The 22,309-nt window shown below is 39.3% G+C and overlaps 1 protein-coding gene across 9 annotated transcripts in view; it reads right to left on the reverse strand.

The window, feature by feature from the left end:
- The window catches only part of mcf2l2 (MCF.2 cell line derived transforming sequence-like 2), a 91,937-nt gene extending 69,723 nt beyond the window's left edge, over positions 1-22,214 (reverse strand). For 6 of the 9 annotated variants that reach the window (XM_052101175.1, XM_052101181.1, XM_052101177.1 and 3 more), the window contains exon 1: positions 21,898-22,214. In XM_052101175.1, the coding sequence (XP_051957135.1) occupies positions 21,898-22,180 (283 nt within the window). In that variant the 5' untranslated portion in view covers positions 22,181-22,214. Of the gene's footprint in view, positions 1-10,589; positions 10,723-14,433; positions 14,745-21,897 lie in introns of those variants that run through there. The other 3 variants (XM_052101179.1, XM_052101182.1, XM_052101178.1) reach the window with 3 other exon arrangements.
- Positions 22,215-22,309: the final 95 nt, after the last annotated feature.

A 22,309-nucleotide genomic window follows, 5' to 3' on the forward strand; every position in this document is an offset into this window, starting at 1 on the left:
AGAAGTCTTGCTGTTTAAGGTAGTTGCAAAGGCTGGTGGAGGTGAGCATCCAAAACAAAATGTATGCTGGTGACCAGTTATGCTGGTCTTTTCAACAGGACTATTAGAGGTTTAGGATGTAGGAGGGACTCTGGTATAGGGAGGAGGAAGGGAGGTCCAGAAAGACTCAAGTAAGCATCTGGTGGGGGGAAGAGATGCTCTTCGGTATAGATGAAAGGAAAGTTTAGAGTAAGATCTATTCCATGCAGCAAATCCTATGTTAAAAAAACATGTGCTTTGCTGCAGCAAAAACATGGTGTCCAGCTGAAATACTAAACATGAACTGCCTGAAAGAACAACTCTATTTTTGTACAGAGAAAGAAGCATTTCCCTGAAAATCAGTGGTTTCAGCACAGCCATTGTGTGGTCATTCTATGCCTTTCCTTCCCATTGTACACCAGTTTACAAAACTACAGCTTTCAATGGAATATTGGATCCCTTGTCTTTTTTGACTTCATGTTTACATAATGAGCAGGACACACCCAAAATTACATAAAGTCTTTGTTTCAAAATAGAATGCATCATGACCATTTTGATAATTTGATGGTCATGAGGTTGATAAGATCTAGTGTATTTTGTTAATTGTTCATGCTTGTTTGCATAAGGCCAAACCCACTCCAAGTGTCTGGTTACCAAGGGGTGATGAATTGGTCTTCATATATCCTGGCTGGGTAATTACAGGGCTCGTTAATCACTCAGCTCGTCAGCAGCAGTTCTATAGTCAGATGACCAGTTGTCAATCACCTGTGGTCTCCCCACCAGACAATGTAGGACATCAAAATCAATATGATAAACTCACTGTAAATAATCAGCAATTGCTAAACTCGCTAAAGCACTGCAGACCCTTGTGAACTCTCACATTTGACATAACACTAATGAGAGTGACCTAAGGGTTAGAAATGAATGTCTAGTGGAGAATATAGTAACCAAAATAAGCTGATAAGCACAAACGTATGAAAGTATAAAAGTAGCAAAACTCGAGAGATTGTAGATGGCAACTTTTCTGGTTTACAGCTTCACAATAACTCATCAGATTCACAATAAATTCATCAGCTTTACAAACAGACTTCTGGATCCAATCTCTCTCTCTGTCTCTGGTGGTGGCATGGCTGCTTACTTGAGAGGTGGTGGCGAAATGGGCTAAAGCACATAACTTGTAATCAGAAGGTTGCTGGTTCGATTCCCACAGCCACCACAATTGTGTCCTTGAGCAAGGCACTTACCTCCAGGTTGCTCTGGGGGAATTGTCCCTGTAATAATTGCACTGTAAGTCGCTTTGGATAAAAGCATCTGCCAAATGCGTAAATGTAAATGCTTATATGCCACTCACCCCATGCTCACTGGAATTAGAGACAGGTGTTAGACATAATCTGCAAGCGCCCTTACCACTTTCTCTCTCTCCAGGCGGATGCTTGACCATGCCCCCGCTGCCACAATTTTAATTTGAGAACTTGTACAGTAAAAACAAAATTGTAATAAATATTTTTAATGACTGTGATTCAGTTAGTTGTGTGTATAACTTTGCCAAACAGGCTAAATATAAAAAATTACTCTGTGTCTGTACTCATGAAATACATACAGTGATGTACAGATAAAAACGTTATATTAGGGTGGATTAGAACCGAAAACTCCTTGTAGCAGAGGCAAAAAGTTTACCACGAGACCAATCAGTCACCATATGTAAACATTTGCTGATCCATGTATTTATCCACAGACTTACAAAATCCCAGGACAAACAATTGCAGATATAGGGATAAAGTTATCAAATTAAATATATATTGGAGTGCTTGGATTTGGCATCAAGAATGGCTATTTATCAAACCAGTAAAAGATTATTTGAAATGATGTGCATAACATAATTAATATTCATAAATTTTGTGATGTCACAACAAGTAAAAATATTTATTGTAGTTAAGTTCTCAAATTCAAATAACAAGCTGGGATGTAGTTTTGCTACATTTTTAACTTCATACATGTGGCCTCAAGGAGCCTAAAGGTGGACATTAATGGTCGAGCAATTTGGGATTCTTCAAGAAAACCCTTACACATTCTAAATCTCATCAGCCTCTCTTCACAATATCAGTTTTAAAGATTAAAAATATACAGTTGAAGTCAGAAGTTTACATCCACATTAGCCAAATATATTTAAACAATTCCTGACATTTAATCGGAGAAAACTGTTATGATCACTTCTTTATTTTAAGAATGTGAAATGTCAGAATAATAGTACAGAGAATTATTTATTTAAGATTTTATTTAGTTCATCACATTCCCAGTGTCACGAATGCCGGTGAAGATTCCCCAATCGGCCACCGGAGGTCTCACTCACCCGAATATTAGCTCTGGGCTACATTTCCCATGACCGCTTACCTGGTTGATTACCCCTCAGCTGTTCCTCATTTATCTCTCTATTTAAGCTCTGTCTGTTTGTTTCCTCATTGCGAAGTCTTGTTTGCCCTGGCTACATTTATGAGCGTTTGTCTATCCATTGTATTGTCTTCCCTGTGTCTTGACCTTGCCCGGTTTACCACGTTACGATCGTTTGCTGCCTGTCTTTTGATTACTCTGCCTGGAACTCTACTACTGCTGAGGTGCCGCCTGCCCCGAACCTCTGCCTGTTTACACTGCTTCTGCTCTGCCTTTGATATTGTTTGATTGCCCTGTGTATTCAACATTTGCCTGCCTGTTTAATAAACCGCATATGGATCCATCTCAACCTGAGTCTGCGTTACAGAAGACTTCGCCACTTACCGATCCAGCGGTCCCCATGCGTGTGTCTGACGAACTCTCCGCCCAAGCAAACCTACTGGCATCGCACCAACATCAGCTTGGTCAACTTCGCTGACGGAGGAGTTGGTGAGATCCATGCAGAGTCTCCATCAACTCGCACCTGAACCCGTACCCTCAGCGCCTCAAGCTAACCAGAAACCCATCTCAATGCCTCACAATACTGCAACCACCAGCCCACGTCTAGCCTTTCCTGAAAAATTTTACGGAACTCCCACCAAATGTAAGGGTTCCTTAATGCAGTGCTCAATGTTCCTGAATCAACAACCCACGTTCTATCCTTCTGACGAGAGTAAGATCTCCCTGGTGTGCTCTCTGCTCATGGGAAGAGCACTTGATTGGGCAACCGCTGTCTGGGCCAGTCAGGGTTTGAACCGAACCACTTTCAATGATTTCATTCAGCGTCTGAGAGAGGTCTTTGAACATTCTGAGGGAGGAAGGAGCACAGGGGAACAACTGCTCACACTTCGTCAGGGAAGTAATACAGCAGCTGATTTCACGCTTTTCGCACTCTTGCGACACAAACCGTTTGGGTGGAGGATACCTTGAAACTAATTTTCAGTCAAGGATTGAACATAGATGTACAGTCCGAGCTGGCCTGCCGTGATGAAGGCACCACCCTGGACCAATTCATTAACCTTGCCATTCGCATCGAAAATTCGCTCCAGGAGACCAGACTGATGGCCCAAACCTCTCAGCCCTATGCATCAATCCAGTGAGGACGTTGAACCCATGCAAGTTGCTCGAACTCATCTCTCCAAGGAGAAGCGGGAATGACGCATCAATAATATTGATGCGTCAATAATATTGTCTATATTGTGGTCAAGTGGGACACCTGAGAGCTAACTGCCCAACTCGACCCTCTCAAACACACAGGCACGGGGGGAGTTTGCTGATTTCCTCAATACAAACCACTACTTGTTTTGAGGTGCCCGTAAAATTAACCTGCTCATCTGATTACATCATCACTAAAGCTTTGTTGGATTCAGGGGCTGCAGATAATTTTATTGATGAAGCTTTAGCTCGACAGCATAAGATCCCACTGAATCCATGTAACCCTCCTTTGACAGTGACAGTGCTAGATGGGCGTCCCCTGGGAACCGGCCAGGTGCTTTACACCACAACCAATCTTACGTTACAAGTTAGGTACAAGTAAGAGTAAGTTTACACACCGAAATCACTCATTTCTTTGTCATTCACTCTCCCTGCAACCCAGTCATCCTCAGTCTACCCTGGCTACAAGACCATAATCCGCAAATTTCCTGGCGAGACAAACAAATCATACGATGGGGATCAAACTGCTCAACTAAGTGTCTCAAGTCCATAACCCCTATTCCTGTGAGAACCGCCAAGGTAACTACAGAGACTAACATATACCTTCTGAATATGCAGACCTGATTGAAGCATTCAGCAAGATCAAAGCCTCACAACTACCGCCACATCTATCTTGTTATTGCGCCATTGATCTGTTACCTGATACCTCACCACCTAGAGGCAGAATCTTTCCCCTGTCGGAACCTGAGTCGAAAGCCATGAAACAATATATCGACGAAGAACTAGCGAAGGGATTCATTCGTCCATTCACTTCACCGGCAGCAGCGGGCTTCTTCTTTGTGGGTAAGAAGGATGGAGGTCTTCGTCCCTGTATTGATAATCGTGGCCTGAACAGTCAAGTTCCGATATCCGTTACCACTGGTTCCTGCAGCCTTGGAACAGTTGCGATCTGCGAAGATCTACACCAAACTTGACCTGCGCTGCACTTACAACCTAATCCGCATTCGAGAGGGGGATGAGTGGAAAACAGCTTTCTCCACTACCAGTGGGCACTACGAATATCTCGTTATGCCGTTCGGCTTGTCCAATAGCCCATCTGTGTTCCAGTCCTTCATCAACGACGTGTTCAGAGATATGTTGAACCAGTGCCTAATAGTTTATATCGACGACATTTTGATTTATTCAGACACACTGGAAGAACACGTCAAACAGGTCTGCGCAGTTTTGAATCGACTCATGGAACACCAGCTATACGCCAAAGCAGAGAAGTGTGAATTTCATCAGACATCAGTCACCTTCTTCGGTTACATCATCAGTCCAGAAGGGGTGACCATGTATGAGGGCAAGGTACGAGCAGTTCAAAACTGGCCTCAACCCGCTACTGTAAATGAACTCCAACGATTCTTAGGATTTGCTAACTTTTATCGAAGATTCATTAGAAACTTGAATTAAAGAATCGCTTCACCTCGGCTCACATCCTGACCCCAACACACCTTTCATGGTAGAAGTCGATGCATCTAACACCGTTATTGGCGCTATCCTCTCTCAACGCCAAGGTAATCCCCTAAACTTTTCCCATGTGCTAACTTCTCACACAATCTTTCCTCTGCTGAACGGAATTATGATGTGGGCAACTGTGAACTGTTAGCCATGAAAGCAGCATTTGAAGAATGGCGACATTGGCTGGAGGGGGCCAGACATCCATTCCTGGTATTGACAGACTATGGAATATTGACATAACCTGGAATATCTGCACTCAGCCAAAAGACTAAATCCCAGGCTGGCCAGATGGGCGCTGTTCTTCACTCAATTCAACTTCTCAATTACCTATCTTCCTGGATCAAATAACGTCAAGGCCGACTCACTTTCTCGCCAATATGACCCCACTCCTCAGAATCTCATCTCAGAACCCATTATCTCACCAGCGCTGATTTTAGCTCCGGTCCAGTGGGACATCATGGCTGAAATCTCCCAGACCAATGCTCAAGATCCACCTCCACCTGAATGCCTGCCCAACAGAACGTTTGTACCACCAAACCTTCGCGAAAAGATAAATCATTGGGTACACTCCTCCAAAAGCTCTGGCCATCCAGGTATTACCTCCACAATACGACTATTAAGGAATCGATTCTGATGGGAGACTTTACAGGCAGACACTGTTGCTTTCGTGAATGCTTGTCACACCTGCGCCATGGCGAAAACTCCCAGGCAACCTCTGGCAGGACTGCTGCAACCTCTTCCTTTACCCCTACGACCATGGTCTCACATCGTCATCGATTTTGTCACTGATCTACCTATCTCTCAGGGTCACACCACCACACTAACAGTCACAGATCGGTTCTCGAAGGCATGTTGTCTCATACCCCTGGCTAAGCTTCCAACAGCCTTTGAAACCGCAGAACACCCCTTCCATTATGTGTCCCGCTACTATAGTCTTCCTGAAGACATTGTCTCTGACCGGGGTCCTCAGTTACACCCAGTGGGTCAGAAGTTTACATACACTTTGTTTGTATTTGGTAGCATTGCCTTTAAATTGTATAACGTGGGTCAAACTTTTTGGGTAGACTTCCAAAAGCTTCTCACAATAAGTTGCTGGAATTTTGGCCCATTTCTCCAGACACGACTGGAGTCAGGTTTGTAGGCCTCCTTGCTCACGCACCCTTTTTCAGTTCGGATTGAGGTCAGGACTTTGTGATGGCTCCAATATCTTGACTTTGTTGTCCTTAAGCCATTTTGCCACAACTTTGGAGGTATGCTTGGGGTCATTGTCCATTTGGAAGACCCATTTGAGATCAAGTTTTAACTTCATGGCTGATGTCTTGAGATTTGCTTCAATATATTTATATAATTTTGAAGTGCACCAGTCCCTACTGCAGCAAAGCACCACCACAACATGATGCTGCAACCCCCATGTTTCACGGTTGAGATGGTGTTCTTCGGCTTGCAAGCCTCAACCTTTTTTCTTCAAACATAATGATGGTCATTAAGGCCAAAAAGTTACATTTTTGTTTCATCAGGCCAGAGGACATTTATCCAAAAAGTAAGATCTTTGTCCCTATGTGCACTTGCAAACTGTAGTCTGGCTTTATAATGGCAGTTTTGGAGCAGTGGCTTCTTCCTTGCTGAGCAGCCTTTCAGGTTATGTTGATATGCCACAGTCGAAATCACTGAGATACATTTTTTTCCCCATTCTGTAATTATTAACTGAAGCTCCTGACCCCTGTATCTGCATTATTTTATGCAATGCACTGTTGCTACACGATTGGCTGATTAGATAATCGCATGAATAAGTAGGTGTACAGGCGTTCTCAGTGAGTGTATATCCTTGGGATTTGATTGGAAGGCTTATATGAACAAGCTCCTCCCGAATTTACATTTGGAACTACAGTACATATAGTAATTGTTTATTGTTGCTAAAATTATTGTCACTGTACATTTATCTGCCTGGTTAGTTTTTTTTACATTGCTGATGTAATGTTTAATGTGTGTGTTCATGTATTTCATGTCATATATTTTGAAAAGGTTAGTACCTGTTCCTAGTCAGTGATTCCTGTTTCCCTCCATGTTCATGTGTCTTGTGTTCATTGGTTTATTGTCTTGTTACTCATTATCAGTTCTAGTTTGTCATTGGTTTATTAGTATTGTTATCTTGTTTATCAGTCATGTCTTTTCATTGGTTAACTTATTTGTCTTGTTCTCCCATGCCATGTATTTAAGGTGGAGCCCAGCTGCATGAGAGCGGACGAATGGCCGCTGACCATGAAGGGAGAAGGGGCTCCTAACCGACCAAGGTGAAGAGAGCGCCCTTAAGTGTTGACTGAAGACAAGCTTATTTGAATGGATTCAGTCCTCAAACACTATAAGAGAAACCACAAATTTCAGAGGGACCACAGAAATATGTCATCTTCCTAAAGCAGAACCACAGGTTTCATTTGGAGCCAATGTTTTAAGGGTTTCAGACACTGTTGCATAATACTGGGTAAACAAATCCAGTATGGAACTTGATCACCTTCCGTGGGGGGCTCAGTGTGGCTCCCTTCTGAACATTGATATCTACAGTGCACACTATAACAGACGTTTTACCGTAAACAGTGGTTGCACATGCTTCCCCAAGCATATAGAGTGACTATAAAGCAATAAAGACAAAAGCCTCACACCATTGCCTCTCTGAATCCCAATAGCGGGGTCAACAGGACATCCAGTCTATTGTCTTGTTCAGCTTCCCTCTTATCTTCATAAATTACTGCTGCTATGTGGCAGAAAAGGAATTTCAAGAAGATGGTGGACAATAGAGTGCAGTGTCAGGCAGCGAAATAATACAATAATACTTAAAGCCTTGTGATCTTAATAATGTTTGACGAGAAGATGAATGGTTGTAGTAAAGCATTTATCAAAGGCTCTTCTGTTCACAAATGTGATCTCAGCATTTTATTCAAGCATTGAGCCATAAGTTGGCCAGACCCCTGATTCATCATCCCTAAAAAATAATTGAAAGTGGGTGGAAAGAACTGCACTGCGCACATAGACTCAAACATAAACACATTTACATGAGTGCGGGCATTTATTTCACAGCAATACAGCTTAGATATAGATTTGTTTTATTATTATTATCTACTCTATATTTGAATCCTTTGTAAATTTGAAGAGGATTTATCAGACTGCATGTCCACATGATGTTGTTTACCACAAAATATTTAAATGTTATGAAAGCCTTCGATCCAAAATGAAAGTACAATGTGAAAATTCAGACAAATAGGTGATAAGCATGATCACTTATTATCCAATGAGTCGATTTAAATTCCCTCTTAATCCACATCCCTGCGGAAAAGGAAGTAGCATGAATGTCCTGTAACTGCCCAGTAGAAAAACTCCCTTGTAATGATAAATAGCACTGGCCCTATCCCTTGGAACAATCAAGACCCCACCCAACAATGCAGGACAAGCAACAAACAGGCAAACCCCTTCATTATATGACAAGAAGTGAAATTTTTTTTTTTTATAGTCAGTATATCAGAACCAATGTGTGTATAAAATAATAGCCTTGAGCAAGCTAATTGGCCTAATTCAGAATTGTTTATGCAAAACTGTAGACTACTTCCACAAGACCCACATTCAAAAATATGTGTTTGAATATGATGTCCAGATGTGAGCTACCTGAACCAGTCTCTGCAGGTTGGTTTAATTATGTTGGAGTACTTTAAAGAGGGTCTCATGGGAGTCTGCTTGTCTTTGAAGACCCTGGCCTCTGAATCGACTGCATATGTGTCATACATCCCTCATGATGGGATTAGTCTCAAAAGACAAAAAATTATCTTTCCAAATGGGAAAACATTTCTGGACACAAATGCTTAGTTTTATGTCCAATATTTGAAGTACAAAGCATGTTTTTGCCAGTCTAAAACTGACATTGAAACATTTTGTTCCCGAGTGGCACATGAAAAAACATGGCAACCTCTGACAGGATGTAAGGCATCTGTACAATAGCTCATAAACATTAACTGGCTATATTGTTTTATACCCATGGGAAAGGAAAATAACATATGATATCTCTTTAATGTCTCATTTGTTTCTCACAGTAATGAGATTAAATGTAGAGCCAAAGCAGACTTGCTGTTGGACTGTCAGATTCTTGTCCTACAATAAAACAGACCCCAGTAGTCGTACATGTCTTAGAGTTTCAGAATGCATCTTAACAATGTCACAAACTGTGCTATAAACTTAAAAAGTCTGCTATCCAAAGTCAGAGATTCTACTACGAAGTCAAACATTCTCAGACCAAAATATCTAGTATATACAGTACTATCCATGTTAATGTTATGGCTCTTTACTCGTACTGCATGTCAAACAATGTTCTCATTTGTGTATAATTTTATTTCTCCTAAGAAATTTTAGGAGAAAGATCTGACACAGTTGATATTGAGAACTCCACCAAAGGGATAGTTCACCTATACATTTCAATTCTTTCATCATTTACTCACCATCATGCCACCCCAAATGTGTATGACTTTCTCTCTTCTGCTGAACAGAAATTACGATTTTTAGAAGAATATCTCAGCTCTGTTGGTCCATACAATGCAAGTGAATGGCAACCAGAACTTTGAAGGTCCAAAAAGCAAATATAGGCAGGTTAAAAGTAATCCATAAGACGCAGTGGTTAAATCCATGTCTTCTGAAGCTATATGATAGGTGTGGGTAAAAAAAATACAAATAAATCTGTATCAATCTATAGTAAATCAGGACATAAATACTGGTCTTTTTCTCAGCCAAACTTATCATATAGCTTCAGAAGTCATAGATTTAACCACTGGAGTCTTATGAATTACTTTTATACTGCCTATATGTGCTTTTTTGACCTTCGAAGTATTGGCCACCATTAACTTGCATTGTATGGACCAACAGAGTTTAGATATTCTTCTAAAAATATTTGTGTTCTGCAGAAGAAAGACAGCCATACACATCTGGGATGGCATCAGGGTGCTAAAATGATGAAATCATTTTTGGTGAACTATTCCTTTAAGTCACCCGAGCTATGAAAACACGGTCTGACTGCTAAAGGCCACATTATTTACAGTTAATGCAGTCCCTTTTTTCACAGTTCAATGAACCAAAGTACAGCTGCATGTCCCAAAAATTAAAAAACAAAAACTACTGTACCACAATGTCTGAATATAATAGGAAAACGTCAAACTTTTGCTCAGACATTGCTGTTCTCATGACAATAGCCACTGCGATGAATGAAGCTGCCTATCTGACTTAGCCATTTAATCCTCTTTAAGAGAGCCTAACTGTTAACACTGCTGCTTACACACACACAATTCTGCAGAACTGTTCAGCCAATTATACAATTAAAACAACAACCACACATCACCACAAAACTTCACAAATCTCTGGAACACACGGCACCATTGCTTAAGTATTTTTTAAGTCAAAGTTGCATTAGAAACACAAAGATTCCCACAAAACCACAGTGAAAGAGGAAGATGGAATACTTCTAATGGCTAATTTGGTCTCCAGACACACTCCCTGGAAGCGATGGTAAGACTCCATTTCCCCAGCCGAGATGCGGACCAAGGAAAAAGACATTATCTGCGAGAGCTGCCCACATACAGAGCATCGGTACGGGATGGTCTGATAGAGCGGAGAGCTTTCCATATTGCAGCACAAACCTAGAATAACCCTGCTCATGCTATACCTGTCTCACTATAGCTCACTGGATGAGACAGTGAGTGTGGGGCTCCTGCATAAGCTGTGTGAATATTAAGGTCACAGAAAAGGAAGGGAAGATCAGAATAGGTGGACAGAAGTGTTGCTGTCTCTGGTGTGTGAGACAGCAACGTGATATTATTATCTGTATTTTTGTATTTTCCTTTTACTTTCTCTTTTTTTTATTGTATATTTGTAAACAAATTGTTTATGCTTAATACAAGAAAAAGCAATTTGCAAATAGAGTAAGAAAAAAATGTATTCAAGGTATATTCTCTAAAAAAAAGTCTTATTTTCTTACACAGTTTTGCTATTAAATTTATTTGATCTTATTTTAAGGATGTTTAGATATTTTTACTGGTAAACATTACTTTTTTTTTATCACAAGAGAAATCTGCAGTATTTACAGTAATATTCTTGCTGTCTAGGACAAGTAATTGAGATATTCTGTTTGTGATTTTTCTTTTCTATGTGTATGTTGACAAACAAGTGATTACAAAAAGTATAGCTAACACACACACACACACACACACACACAGACACACACATAGCATCCTCCAGTATCCTCTGCATCTTAATGACTCATACTGCCCCAAGAGACTATCTGCAGCATACTCTTGCTTATGTGTGTGTGGTGGTGGCTTACAAGGACATTTTTTTAGGTTACAAACTGGTAATAACAAGGGTTTTATGCTATAAATGTGGTTTATGAGGACATCTCTAGTGTCCCCATAATTCAAACCGCTTAAAAAAACATGCTAAACTATGTTTTTTTTGAAAATGTAAAAATGCAAAATATTTTTTGTGAGGGTTAGGTTTAGGGGTCGTGTTAGGGGATAGAATCTATAGTTTGTACAGTATAAAATCATTGGAGAGTCTATGGAGAGTCCTCATAAGTATAGCTGCACCAATGCGTGCGTGCGTGCGTGCGTGCGTGTGTGTGTGGTTTTTTATCCTTTGAGAGCCCACAGACTGGCAAAACGTCTTAAAGGATTTATGCATTTTTTTTACTTCATTATTTTTCACTTATTAGTTAGTAACTAATGTTAGTAAAGGTTTTAGCACAAAAATCTGTCCAAATAATTAAATGACCCTTTTCCACCCTGTCTTTGGCCCTCTGTCTGAAATGCTCAGTTTTCTGTACTGTCCCCCTTAAGACATCTATATATTCCCACTGTGTTATGATTATCTAACATTTTGCAATGCAAACACCCCCGGCCAAAGCACTCATAGAAAAGAAAGCCTAAAATTGATAGTTCTATCATGAAGACTTGCTGTAGTAAGCTGGTTATGTCACTTATTCATTAATTTATGACATCCAATCATACAGGCCCTATTTTAATATCGTATTGATCTCCCTGTGTTATGACATTGCATGTGACCTTCACTGCACTACCCCCATCAGTTAGGTCCCTTGCCACTGTTGGGGGTAGGCTCTTCACCCTTGCCGTCTTTCTTTGGCAGGATCTAATGGTCGTTCATCTTCCTATCATCGGACCGTCAGATGGGGACTTATACCAAAGGACATTAATTTATTGTAAATAAATATGTTAAATTCAGCCTTGCCTCTGGCTCTTTCTGGTAGGGCTGTTTTTTCTAAGAATGAAAATGTACAAGAGATTTACAAAATCCCCTGAAAGCACTCAGTCCAGGCAATCATTCATGGCTATATGTCCCAATTTATGTGAAGGATACAATCAAACTACTACAGTTGTTCCTTCTGAAAAATACAATTGAAAACTAAACAAAGTCAGCATACTGTTGCTTCTGAGTACTTATATTATTAGGCATACAAGATTTGTTGATGCAATAATGTTACATTAAGCTGAGAACAGTGAAAATAGTCCAGACTAACACAAGCTGCAAATGTGAAGGATACATAAATAAATCTGCATCCAGCTGTAACGTACGGTCAACCCAGGTGTTTGCCTCTGTTGCATGGTCGCTTCAATACTCATCCCATGATATTTGAAATATGTGATGTTTGCCAGTTAGGGAGTCTACATTACAAATTGTATTAAAAATGTATGAGCCAAGACAAAGATTAGAGTGCAACATTTCTTTGAATTTTTGTTAAAATAAATGTTTTTAGTGTAGGGTCAAGTTCTCATGAAAACTTTATTTTGTGTATTTATCCTATTTTTGAAGACAGAGAAGGAGTCTTCTTCATGGATGGAGTTGGGAAGTTTGTTCAACCATCAAGGTACAGAGCAACCGAAATTCTGGGAAAGTGATTTGGTGCCTATTTGTGTTGGTACCACAAGTCGCTGCTCATTTGCAGACAGCAGCCTTCTGGTGGGAACGTAGCTCTGCAGGAATGTTTTTAGGTAAACTGCCGCAGAACTAGTAACTGAACTTGCTACGTGCAGCACCCAGCAGCCAGTTTAGAGAAACAAGGAGGGGTGTAACATGCGCTCTCTTGGGTTTTGGTATTGAAGACCAGACGTGCTGCTGCATTTTGGAAAATTTGTAGAGGCCTAATTGCGCATACAGGAAGGCTGGCTATGGAAGCATTACAGTAATCCAGTCTAAATATGACAACAGACTGAACAAGGAGTTCTGTGGCATGTTCAGAAAGAAGGAGTCTTCCTAATGTAGTAGAGTGCAAATCTACAGAGATGTGGTCAGTGAAATTGGGTTGGTTGTTGGTGGTTACCCCTAGATTTCTGACCATTTTGGATGGTGTTATGGTAGATGAACCCAGCTGAATGGTGACTTTGTGCTCAACAGCAGGGTTGAGCTATATTCAGTGTTCTGATCCCGCACTGAATGAATGCGCATCCTTAACTGCAAGTTTTTTTTTTTTTTTTTTTTTGGTAAAACCCATTTTAAGGGTGGTCAAAAACACAACATAGCTATAGAAATGTATCTTCATATTTAGAATACAAGCTTCCTATGATTACCTTTACAATTACCCCCCCCAAACATCTTATTTTGATGTTCTTCAGGGGGATCAAGCCTTAATTAGATGGGTCACAAATCCCCCGTAATTCACACCCTGCCTTAGCCGCTCTCGCTATCAGTTCACCGTGAAGATTATGTCTGTTGTGGAGGTGGAGATATTCACGAGAACACCCCATTCCTACGTCACTATGGGGCTGATTGCAAGGCGGAAACAATTAAAGCACTTTTAGACTGGAGAGGAAGTTTTGAGTTCTGAAACTTGCTGTTTGTTTTTATAGTACAATGACAAAATATCATGGAAAATGTAATTCCGCATGACAGGAACCTTTAAACTTCTGACATACAGTACACTTCCTTTCCCTCAGTCAACCTAGTCCCTGTTTTATAAAGACAGTAAGTGGAACCTTTTTTTAATCAGTGACTGAGCTACTGAAACTGCAGAGCAGGTTACGAATAAAACAGTTCTGCATTTTTGGCAAATGTTTCAGGTCACACTGCTGTGTGTCTTAAGCATTTTTAATCCCATAAACCCCTTTTTCTTTTAGAGAAACCCCCTCACACCACCCAACCAAAATCAAGAGCTACAGTGCTCTCAGAAATGTCTCCATATATTGTTCTTAGAATAGAGTGCAAGAGAAACACAAAAGCATGAGCATATTAATAAAGTCCATCCTCTGGCAGCACTGCTTTTTAAAATCAGCTTTAAAGAAAAGAAGGCTGACTTACACATAACTGAACCCATTGTGGCGACGGTCCTGCACCATGCAAATGGTTCCAAGAGCACCAGTGACCCACAAACTCCCTCTTTCTCTCACTCTGTGTGTCTCCTTCAGGTTGTCTCACTATTTTTAAACTAATCAGATGTTGACAGAGGAACCAGTGCCTCTGAAACACTGGTAATATATTTACATGGTTTCTACAAATATCTTTAAGAATGCCAGAAACACCGGTAGCTTCCTTAACTTCTCTCCCAGCGAGACATTCACCACTGCGCAGCACTCCGTATATGCCAGGAAGAACTTCACAAAACACACTGATTCCTTTTCCCCCTCTCCACCCCAAAACAAAGCCTCGCGTCTCTCTTTCACACACACACAAACCCCTCCCCATAAATGTCACACATGAGACAGCATCGTGTGGCACAGACTGTTAAATCTAAACCTGAGGACACTTTAAAAGTGGAAAACAAATGCAATATATTGAATTAATAGGTAAAAAGAGTACTCTTTAAAGAAGAGGGAACATAACCCAAACAGTGATTTCATGGATGTATAAACACTGTAAAGTGGAAGAATTTAGGTAGGATATTTCACGGTGGATCCAGCTTAACATCCATAAATTCAGAAATTCCTGTGGCTGGAAACCTTTGTGCTTGTAAAACAGGGCAATGTTTTTACTCTCTGGATTCAAATCACAGCCAGGCTCACACACTACAGTAGCTCAACAACAGCCCTCATGTTGGTACACATAAATTCAAAGAGTATCCCTTAATTGAGACTAGAAATGTAAGTTTTCTAAAAAGGTAGAAATTTCCATTCAAGCAAAGGTTCAGTATGCTAACTGCCTGAAAACTCTCATTACTGGTGCTTGCTAATGTAACAAGAGCAAGCATCAGTATGAATAATGCTCATACGTAAGGTTAGGGATTTGAGCAATCCCCTAACCCAAAGTATTAAACTTCAACTCTTTTGAGTTACAGTATGTTATTAAGGATGCCTCAAATCTTACTTTTCAAAGTGATTTTTACCTGGCGAGATATAAAGCTGGCAAAAAATCCCACAAACTTTAAAGGGGAGACCTGAGCCAAATCTACACACCTGTCTATCATAGTGCCTCGGGGGTGGGCTCTTTTGACTTGGGATTGTCCTAGCAACCACATAGCAACATGCTAAAAAACACTCAGAGTACCTTAGCAACATGGCAGTGACTTCTGCATGGGCAAGCACCACTGGCATTCAAAAAGCACAATTTTAGTTGTTTCACCTGAGCATAAAATATTAAGCTAAGTCCATTATTACTTATCAGACTAAACAGATGGATAAATAGTGGATAGTGTCTTAAGAGAGCATGCGTGTCTTTGAGGGTTTTAGAATATTCATTACACTGGGGTATAATCTCTGGGTGATAAAAACAGCATGTGTTGTAATCTCATTACTGGAATCTATTTTAGGAGGATCTCAGTGTGTTGTATACCTGCTATGGATGTTACCCTACTATCACACTCATATACTGTACATTATAACCTGCTGAAAAGGCCAGTTTAACCAATTCCCATACTGGTTAATGCTTGGTTGATACTTGTTTAGATCAGTGGTTATTACCTTTTTTTGACCCATTGACCGAGACAACATTTGTACAGTACATTTTCACCAGAGAGAAATATGATGTCAGTTTACATGCTGTAATCTTAATTTTGTATTTTTTTTATTTATTTTATAAATATAATATTTTCGATGTTTTCATTTTTATTTATTTATGTATCCCCTTTTCTCCACAATTTGGAATGCCCAATATCCACTGCTTAGTAGGTCCTCATGGTGGCGTGGTTACTCACCTCAATCCGGGTGGCGGAGGACAGGTCTCAGTTGCCTCCACTTCTGAGACAGTCAATCCACGCATCTTATCACGTGGCTCGCTGTGCATGACACCACGGAGACTCGCAGCATGTGGAGGCTCATGCTACTCTCAATGATCCACACACAACTTACCACATAGCCCATTGAGAGCTCGAACCCCTAATCGTGACCACGAGGAGGTTACCCCATGTGACTCTACCCTCCCTAGCAACTGAGCCAATTTGGCTGCTTAGGAGACCTGGTTGGAGTCACTCAGCACACCCTGGATTCAAACTCACGACTCCAGGGATGGTAGTCACTAAGTTTTCAATTTAATAAGTAGTCCATGTGTCCTATTCTAAGTCTTCTGAAAGCATACAACAGGCTTTGGTAAGAAACATCACAAAATGTAAGTAATTTTTTTGTGAAAATCTTGACATTAGTTGTGCATTTATGAGCGCTATGAGAGAAGCTCATACACAACAATGACTTCAAGATTTTCACAGAAATATTATTTACATTTCAGGTTAATTCTCAACAACACCTGTAGTATGCCTTCAAAAGAATTGGGATATAATGCATGAGTCACATGGACTACTTTGAATTATCAACTACTATGAAACGACAAACCGGAAACCTCATTAAAAATTTTACTTTTATGTCTCAGGTATAAAGAAAGTAAGTCTTACAAGTTTGGAATGACTTGAGGGTAGTGTTAATTTTTATAAAAATTTTTGTATTAGTCGTAGTCTTTTGTTGGAAATGTCCTTTAAATGTGTTCAATATTTCATCATGTCATTTCATTTTTTTTTATTACGTTTTTCTCTGACAAAACTGACATATAACTTAAGTCAATGAAACTTGAAGATAATGTGCATAGTTACAAAAACATATGTCAAACTACAATCAAATATGAGACCAAACTTTAATCAAATATTCAAACATTTTGTATACTCAAAATCAAAATGTATACTCATTAATTAAAAAATGTATCAAACATATATAAGATACAACAAAATAAAATGTAAAAACTGTCCTTGTTAAAACCTGAGTTCCTGAAATAATATTATATAAAGAACACTGATGTAATAGCTATTTTTTAGAAGTTCTGCATCCTTTATGCTTTAGAGACTCTTATAAATGTTTATGTTTTATGCATTCTGACTAGCACGTAATTAGTTCACCTGTTCATTCGGTTTATTGTCAGGGCAGATGTAAGTTGTAATATAAAATATATGTTGTTGATATAGTGATTAATCTCAATTACTGTATAATTAGGATGTGTTTGAGTGAGGAAATTTACCCATTTTTAAAGTGGTTCATTCAATAGTTTTCAGATCTTTCTGTTCACGCAGCTCAAGTGGGGAAATCCCCAACATACTGGATTACTGGATTAGATAAATAATTAATAAATTATTATTAATTTTTTTTATTAAATTATTAATAAAAATAAATAATTTATCAACAACATATGTTTGATATTAATTCTTCATGAGGGTGAGTAAATTATGATATAATTTTCATTTTTGGGTGAACTATTCCTTTAAATCATCCTCTTCCTCACTTTCCTGGAGCCAGTGTCTGTGAGAAAGCTTGCAAAACACTCTTCACTACAGTGCAGGAAGGATAAGAGGGATAATTTCATAAAGTGAGAGAGTTTCAAAAGGTTTGCTACATGAAAATTTAATGGAATCCATTAGCTGAGAAAACGCATTAACTGCGCATACAGCTAACATATAGCAGCTGTGTTACTCAAATCACTAAAAAATAAATCTCATACTGAGCCCATGTTACAACATATTTCTTAAGCCTCTGTTTTAGCAGTAATGAGAGAAAAATGAATAACAACAGACAAAAATATTTTAACCCTTACTTACGTACTGAACACTTCATAGTCTGAATAGCAAAGTTACCTCTTTTACACAACTTCCTATCTATCCTATTTAGTGACTATGTGAAATCACTAAAGGGAACTCTGGAAACTAGGGCGACCTCTGACATCAGTTTGCGTGCAGTGGACACGTCCAAAAAGGAAAAAAGAAATTAATAAAGACATCTGTTTTGTTTTTAGATTGGAAAGAGAACTTCCTCTGTCTTGGAATAAAATCTATAAAACTATGGCAGGCAGAACAAAGACTTTCATGACCTCTGTACATTAGTTTAGCCAAGACAACAGTCTAGTTAATAACCAGAATTACAGAGTATTGATTGACATAAAAGGTCAGCACGGAAGCTTTTAGGAAGATATAACACTATAACAAAGATTTTATACAGATGAGCTCACAAAACCTGCTGGAGGCAAGGGCGGTGATGGGGGGTGGGGGTGGTGTTAGTGTGGAGACAGGGAAGGAAGTACAATGACCTTCCAATTGTTCACCATTTTGAATTTACTGTGGAGCGTCACTGCTCACTGCTGCTGTTTTATTGAGAGTCCAAGTCTTTGGAGATACAGTCATGTAAATAGTGATTTGGAATGAATCCTGTTTCCAAGATTTGGCTCTGTTTATAGAATGTTTTAGCATTTATGTCACAATCCCCAACGCAGTCTGGGACTGAGTAAAGATATACATGTATCTTTTTTGCATACAAACATGAAGGCCAGAACTCATCCCATAAAACATCAAACAGACCAAAATGTAATAAATAATTGCTGTTCTTTTTTACAATTACTTTAAAAATTTCTTCAAAAGCATTACAATACTTGTTCCCCATTTACTGAATACTGCACACAGTATGTATACTGCCTACTGTACCTACCTACTTTTTAGTAATATGTGAAACAGATCATTTTACGCAATGATTAACGCTTTTAAACATAATATGAAATTCCGAACATGACTTAAACATTAAAAGAATAGTTTACCCAAAAATTACAATTCTCTAATCATTTACGCACTCTCATGCCATCCCAGATGTGTGTGACTTTCTTTCTTCTGCTGAACACAAATGAAGATTTTTTTAAAAATATTTCAGTTTTGTAGATCCATACAATGCAAGTGAATGGGTACCAACATTTTGAAGCTCCAAAAAGCACATAAAGGCAGCATAAAAGTAATCCATATGACTTCAGTGGGTTTAATCTATATCTTCAGAAGCGATATGATAGGTGTGGGTGAGAAACAGGTAAATGTTTAAGTCCTTGTTTTACTATTGTCACCATTCCCTTGTTGTCTGCCCTGGGTTTCACTTGTCATTGTTAAATGTACTACACTTCCCAGAATCCACCTGCCATCACCACTGCCATTTTGTTCATTGTTCTCACCTGTGTCTAATTCAGTCATCACTCCCTGGTTATTTAAGCCCTGCTTTTTGTTCACTCCTTGTCGTTCGTTGAATGTAGTTCAAGCCTGGTCTGTGTTCCTTACCCTAGTTCTCTGTTTATGTTTATTTCCCCATTGAGGGTTTTTCCTTTGTTTATTTGTTTGTTCATTTAATAAAGAAGTCCTGCATTTAGATCCTCTCTCCTCGCTGCCTCATTCGTAACAACTATAAATATCCACTTTCACATTGTTCTTCTTTTGTTTGTGGTGATTCACATTCTTTGAGCATATCGCCACTTACTGTGCAGGGATGAGAATTTATAGTAAAAAGGACTAATGATCTGTTGCTCCCTTATCTTGCCATGTTTCTATCTTATATGTTTCTATCATATCACTTCTGAAGACATGGATTTAACCACTGGAGTCATATTGATTAATTTTATGCTGCCTTAATGAGCTTTTTGGACCTTAAAAGTTCTGGCCACCATTCACTTGCATAGTATGGACCTACAGAGCTGAAATATTATTCTATAAATCTTAATTTGTGTTCAGCATAGGAAAGAAAGTCATACAACTCTGAGATGGCATGAGGGTGAGTAAATGATGAAAGAATTTTATTTTTGGGTGAACTACCCCTTTAAGCCAAGATGATTAAAGGGATAGTTCACCCAAAAATGAAAATTATGTCATCATTTACTCCCCCTCAAGATGATCCAACCATGTTCAAATTTCTTTGTTCTGCTAAACACAAAGGAAGATATTTTGAAGAATGTTGTGGGGCACCATTGACTTCCATAGTATGAAAAAAAAGAAATACTTGGTCTAAGTCTGAGACTGTGTTTGTGTGTATTATGCCTGTGCCAGTGCCAGTGTCCAGTATGTAGCCTGTTTGTGTTAATCCCTTTATCCTGATTAGTTTAGGATGATTGAATAGTTGTTTTTTTAAACAACAATGAAGTCAGATTTGATGTCTGATAAAAAGCATAGACTCATTGGTGAAGTGTATGTTTAAAAAGCAAAACAAATGATCAGGACATCTAGCATAAGTACAATATCCTGTAAAAATGCATAATAAAAACATAATGAATACATATTTTCATAAATTTACTGCAATGTTATGACGTTGTTATAATGTCCCCTTATGGTTTTTGTTTTCTAGTAATATTGGAGTTCAATAAAAAAGGTAAAATATTGCATATAAATATAACTGCTATTAGCCAGATTATGAAAATATACAATCTGCTAGGCTAAGATGCTGTTATTATATTTAATGCTTAACTGTTAAGCTGTCTTGCTAAATATTCATGATCTTTATATCCAGAAATGTGCAATACGCACATATGCTTTGAAATTTACAAGTGAATGATGTCATGTTTGCCAATCAATCAGTGTTGAGTCATCTCACTATATTATAGGCCTGGATGGTAACATATGTGACTCACTCAGAGAGAGTGATGCTTTGATTGCTGAGCAGAGAAAAATACAACAGCATCAACTCTTCTTTTTTTTATTCTGCTTTTGTTCACCCAAAACCTAAGGCATGCTTGAGGGGACTTCCAATAAGTTCAACATTTAATACAGCCTTTTATAATGTATTTGCACAAAATGCAAAGTCCACTAAAAAGAAGTGAAAAAGAAACAAACAGTTAAATCATTGCCTATAGAGAAGCCTACATCTTAAGACTGAGATTTTAGTTGGTTGAGATAGCTGAAGCAGCAGAGTGTTATAATGCGGATAATGAATTTAAGAGGCAGCGACTCTGTCATTATAGCATGGAGTGTCTCCAATAATCAATGTGGCGAGCTGCAATGGGCCATCTCAGTTTCCATAGTAACATGCTTTTATGTCCCCTGAGGGTGTCAACAGAGGCAGCAGCAGTGCCTCTAATGCAGGGCAGAGTATAGCAGCAGCATGGCACATTAACCTACTTCACTCTCATGCACGGGGAAGCACCTGGATATTTCTGAGCTTTTTATGGCGACAGGAAGATGATAAATATAATGGCTTGGAATAAACACTATTTCAGAGAGGAGAGGTTGCTCAGGAGATGGATTAAAATTATGAATAATTCTATAAGAACCATACTGCACTAGAACGACCTTGGTTTTAGTGTGGATTTTGTAGTTAATGCATTTTTCACACTCCGTTTTCTTACAAATTATTGAGCCAAACTCTTCTGTCACAGGAGTCTAAGAGACTCTAATTTTAATCATAACTTTTGATGGCAACATACATACAGTATCTAAGTACTCAGTAGAAGAAAGCTCTATCTATCAGTGCAGTCCCATGCCCCCTTCACACACACACACACCCCTTTTCCTTCCAGCCCAGAGACCCCATCATCCTCAGCCCCATAAGTGAATAACCCACTCACCAACATGGGTGATGACACAGTCCACCCTCTGCTGCAGCTCCAGTAGAGACATCTCCTCTTCTTCCTCAAGCCTGCAGAGCATCTCAGGGTGTGAAAATTGGCCTCTCCTCTCCTCCCTTCTCCCCTCAACTGAGGGCTTCCTCACTTCCAACAGCCACTCCCAGCCCCTGATGGGGACCTCCGATGGAAGACACAAAAGAGAACAGATCCAACTGGAAGATGAAACCTGGCTCCTTTGTTCTACAGAGTGGAAGTGCAGGGAGGTTTTTGTGATGTTAATCATTCATTATGAATCTGTGCATCTGAGTGATGCTAGGTAGACTTTACCAGACTCTATGTGCTATCTAAAGACTGTGTCAAGCACCAGGAAGCGTATCAGAGGGAGGCTACCTGCCTTCAGAGGGATGTAGAG

This window comes from Xyrauchen texanus, chromosome 32 (genome assembly GCF_025860055.1).
Source record: "Xyrauchen texanus isolate HMW12.3.18 chromosome 32, RBS_HiC_50CHRs, whole genome shotgun sequence".
Taxonomy (NCBI): Eukaryota; Metazoa; Chordata; class Actinopteri; order Cypriniformes; family Catostomidae; genus Xyrauchen; species Xyrauchen texanus.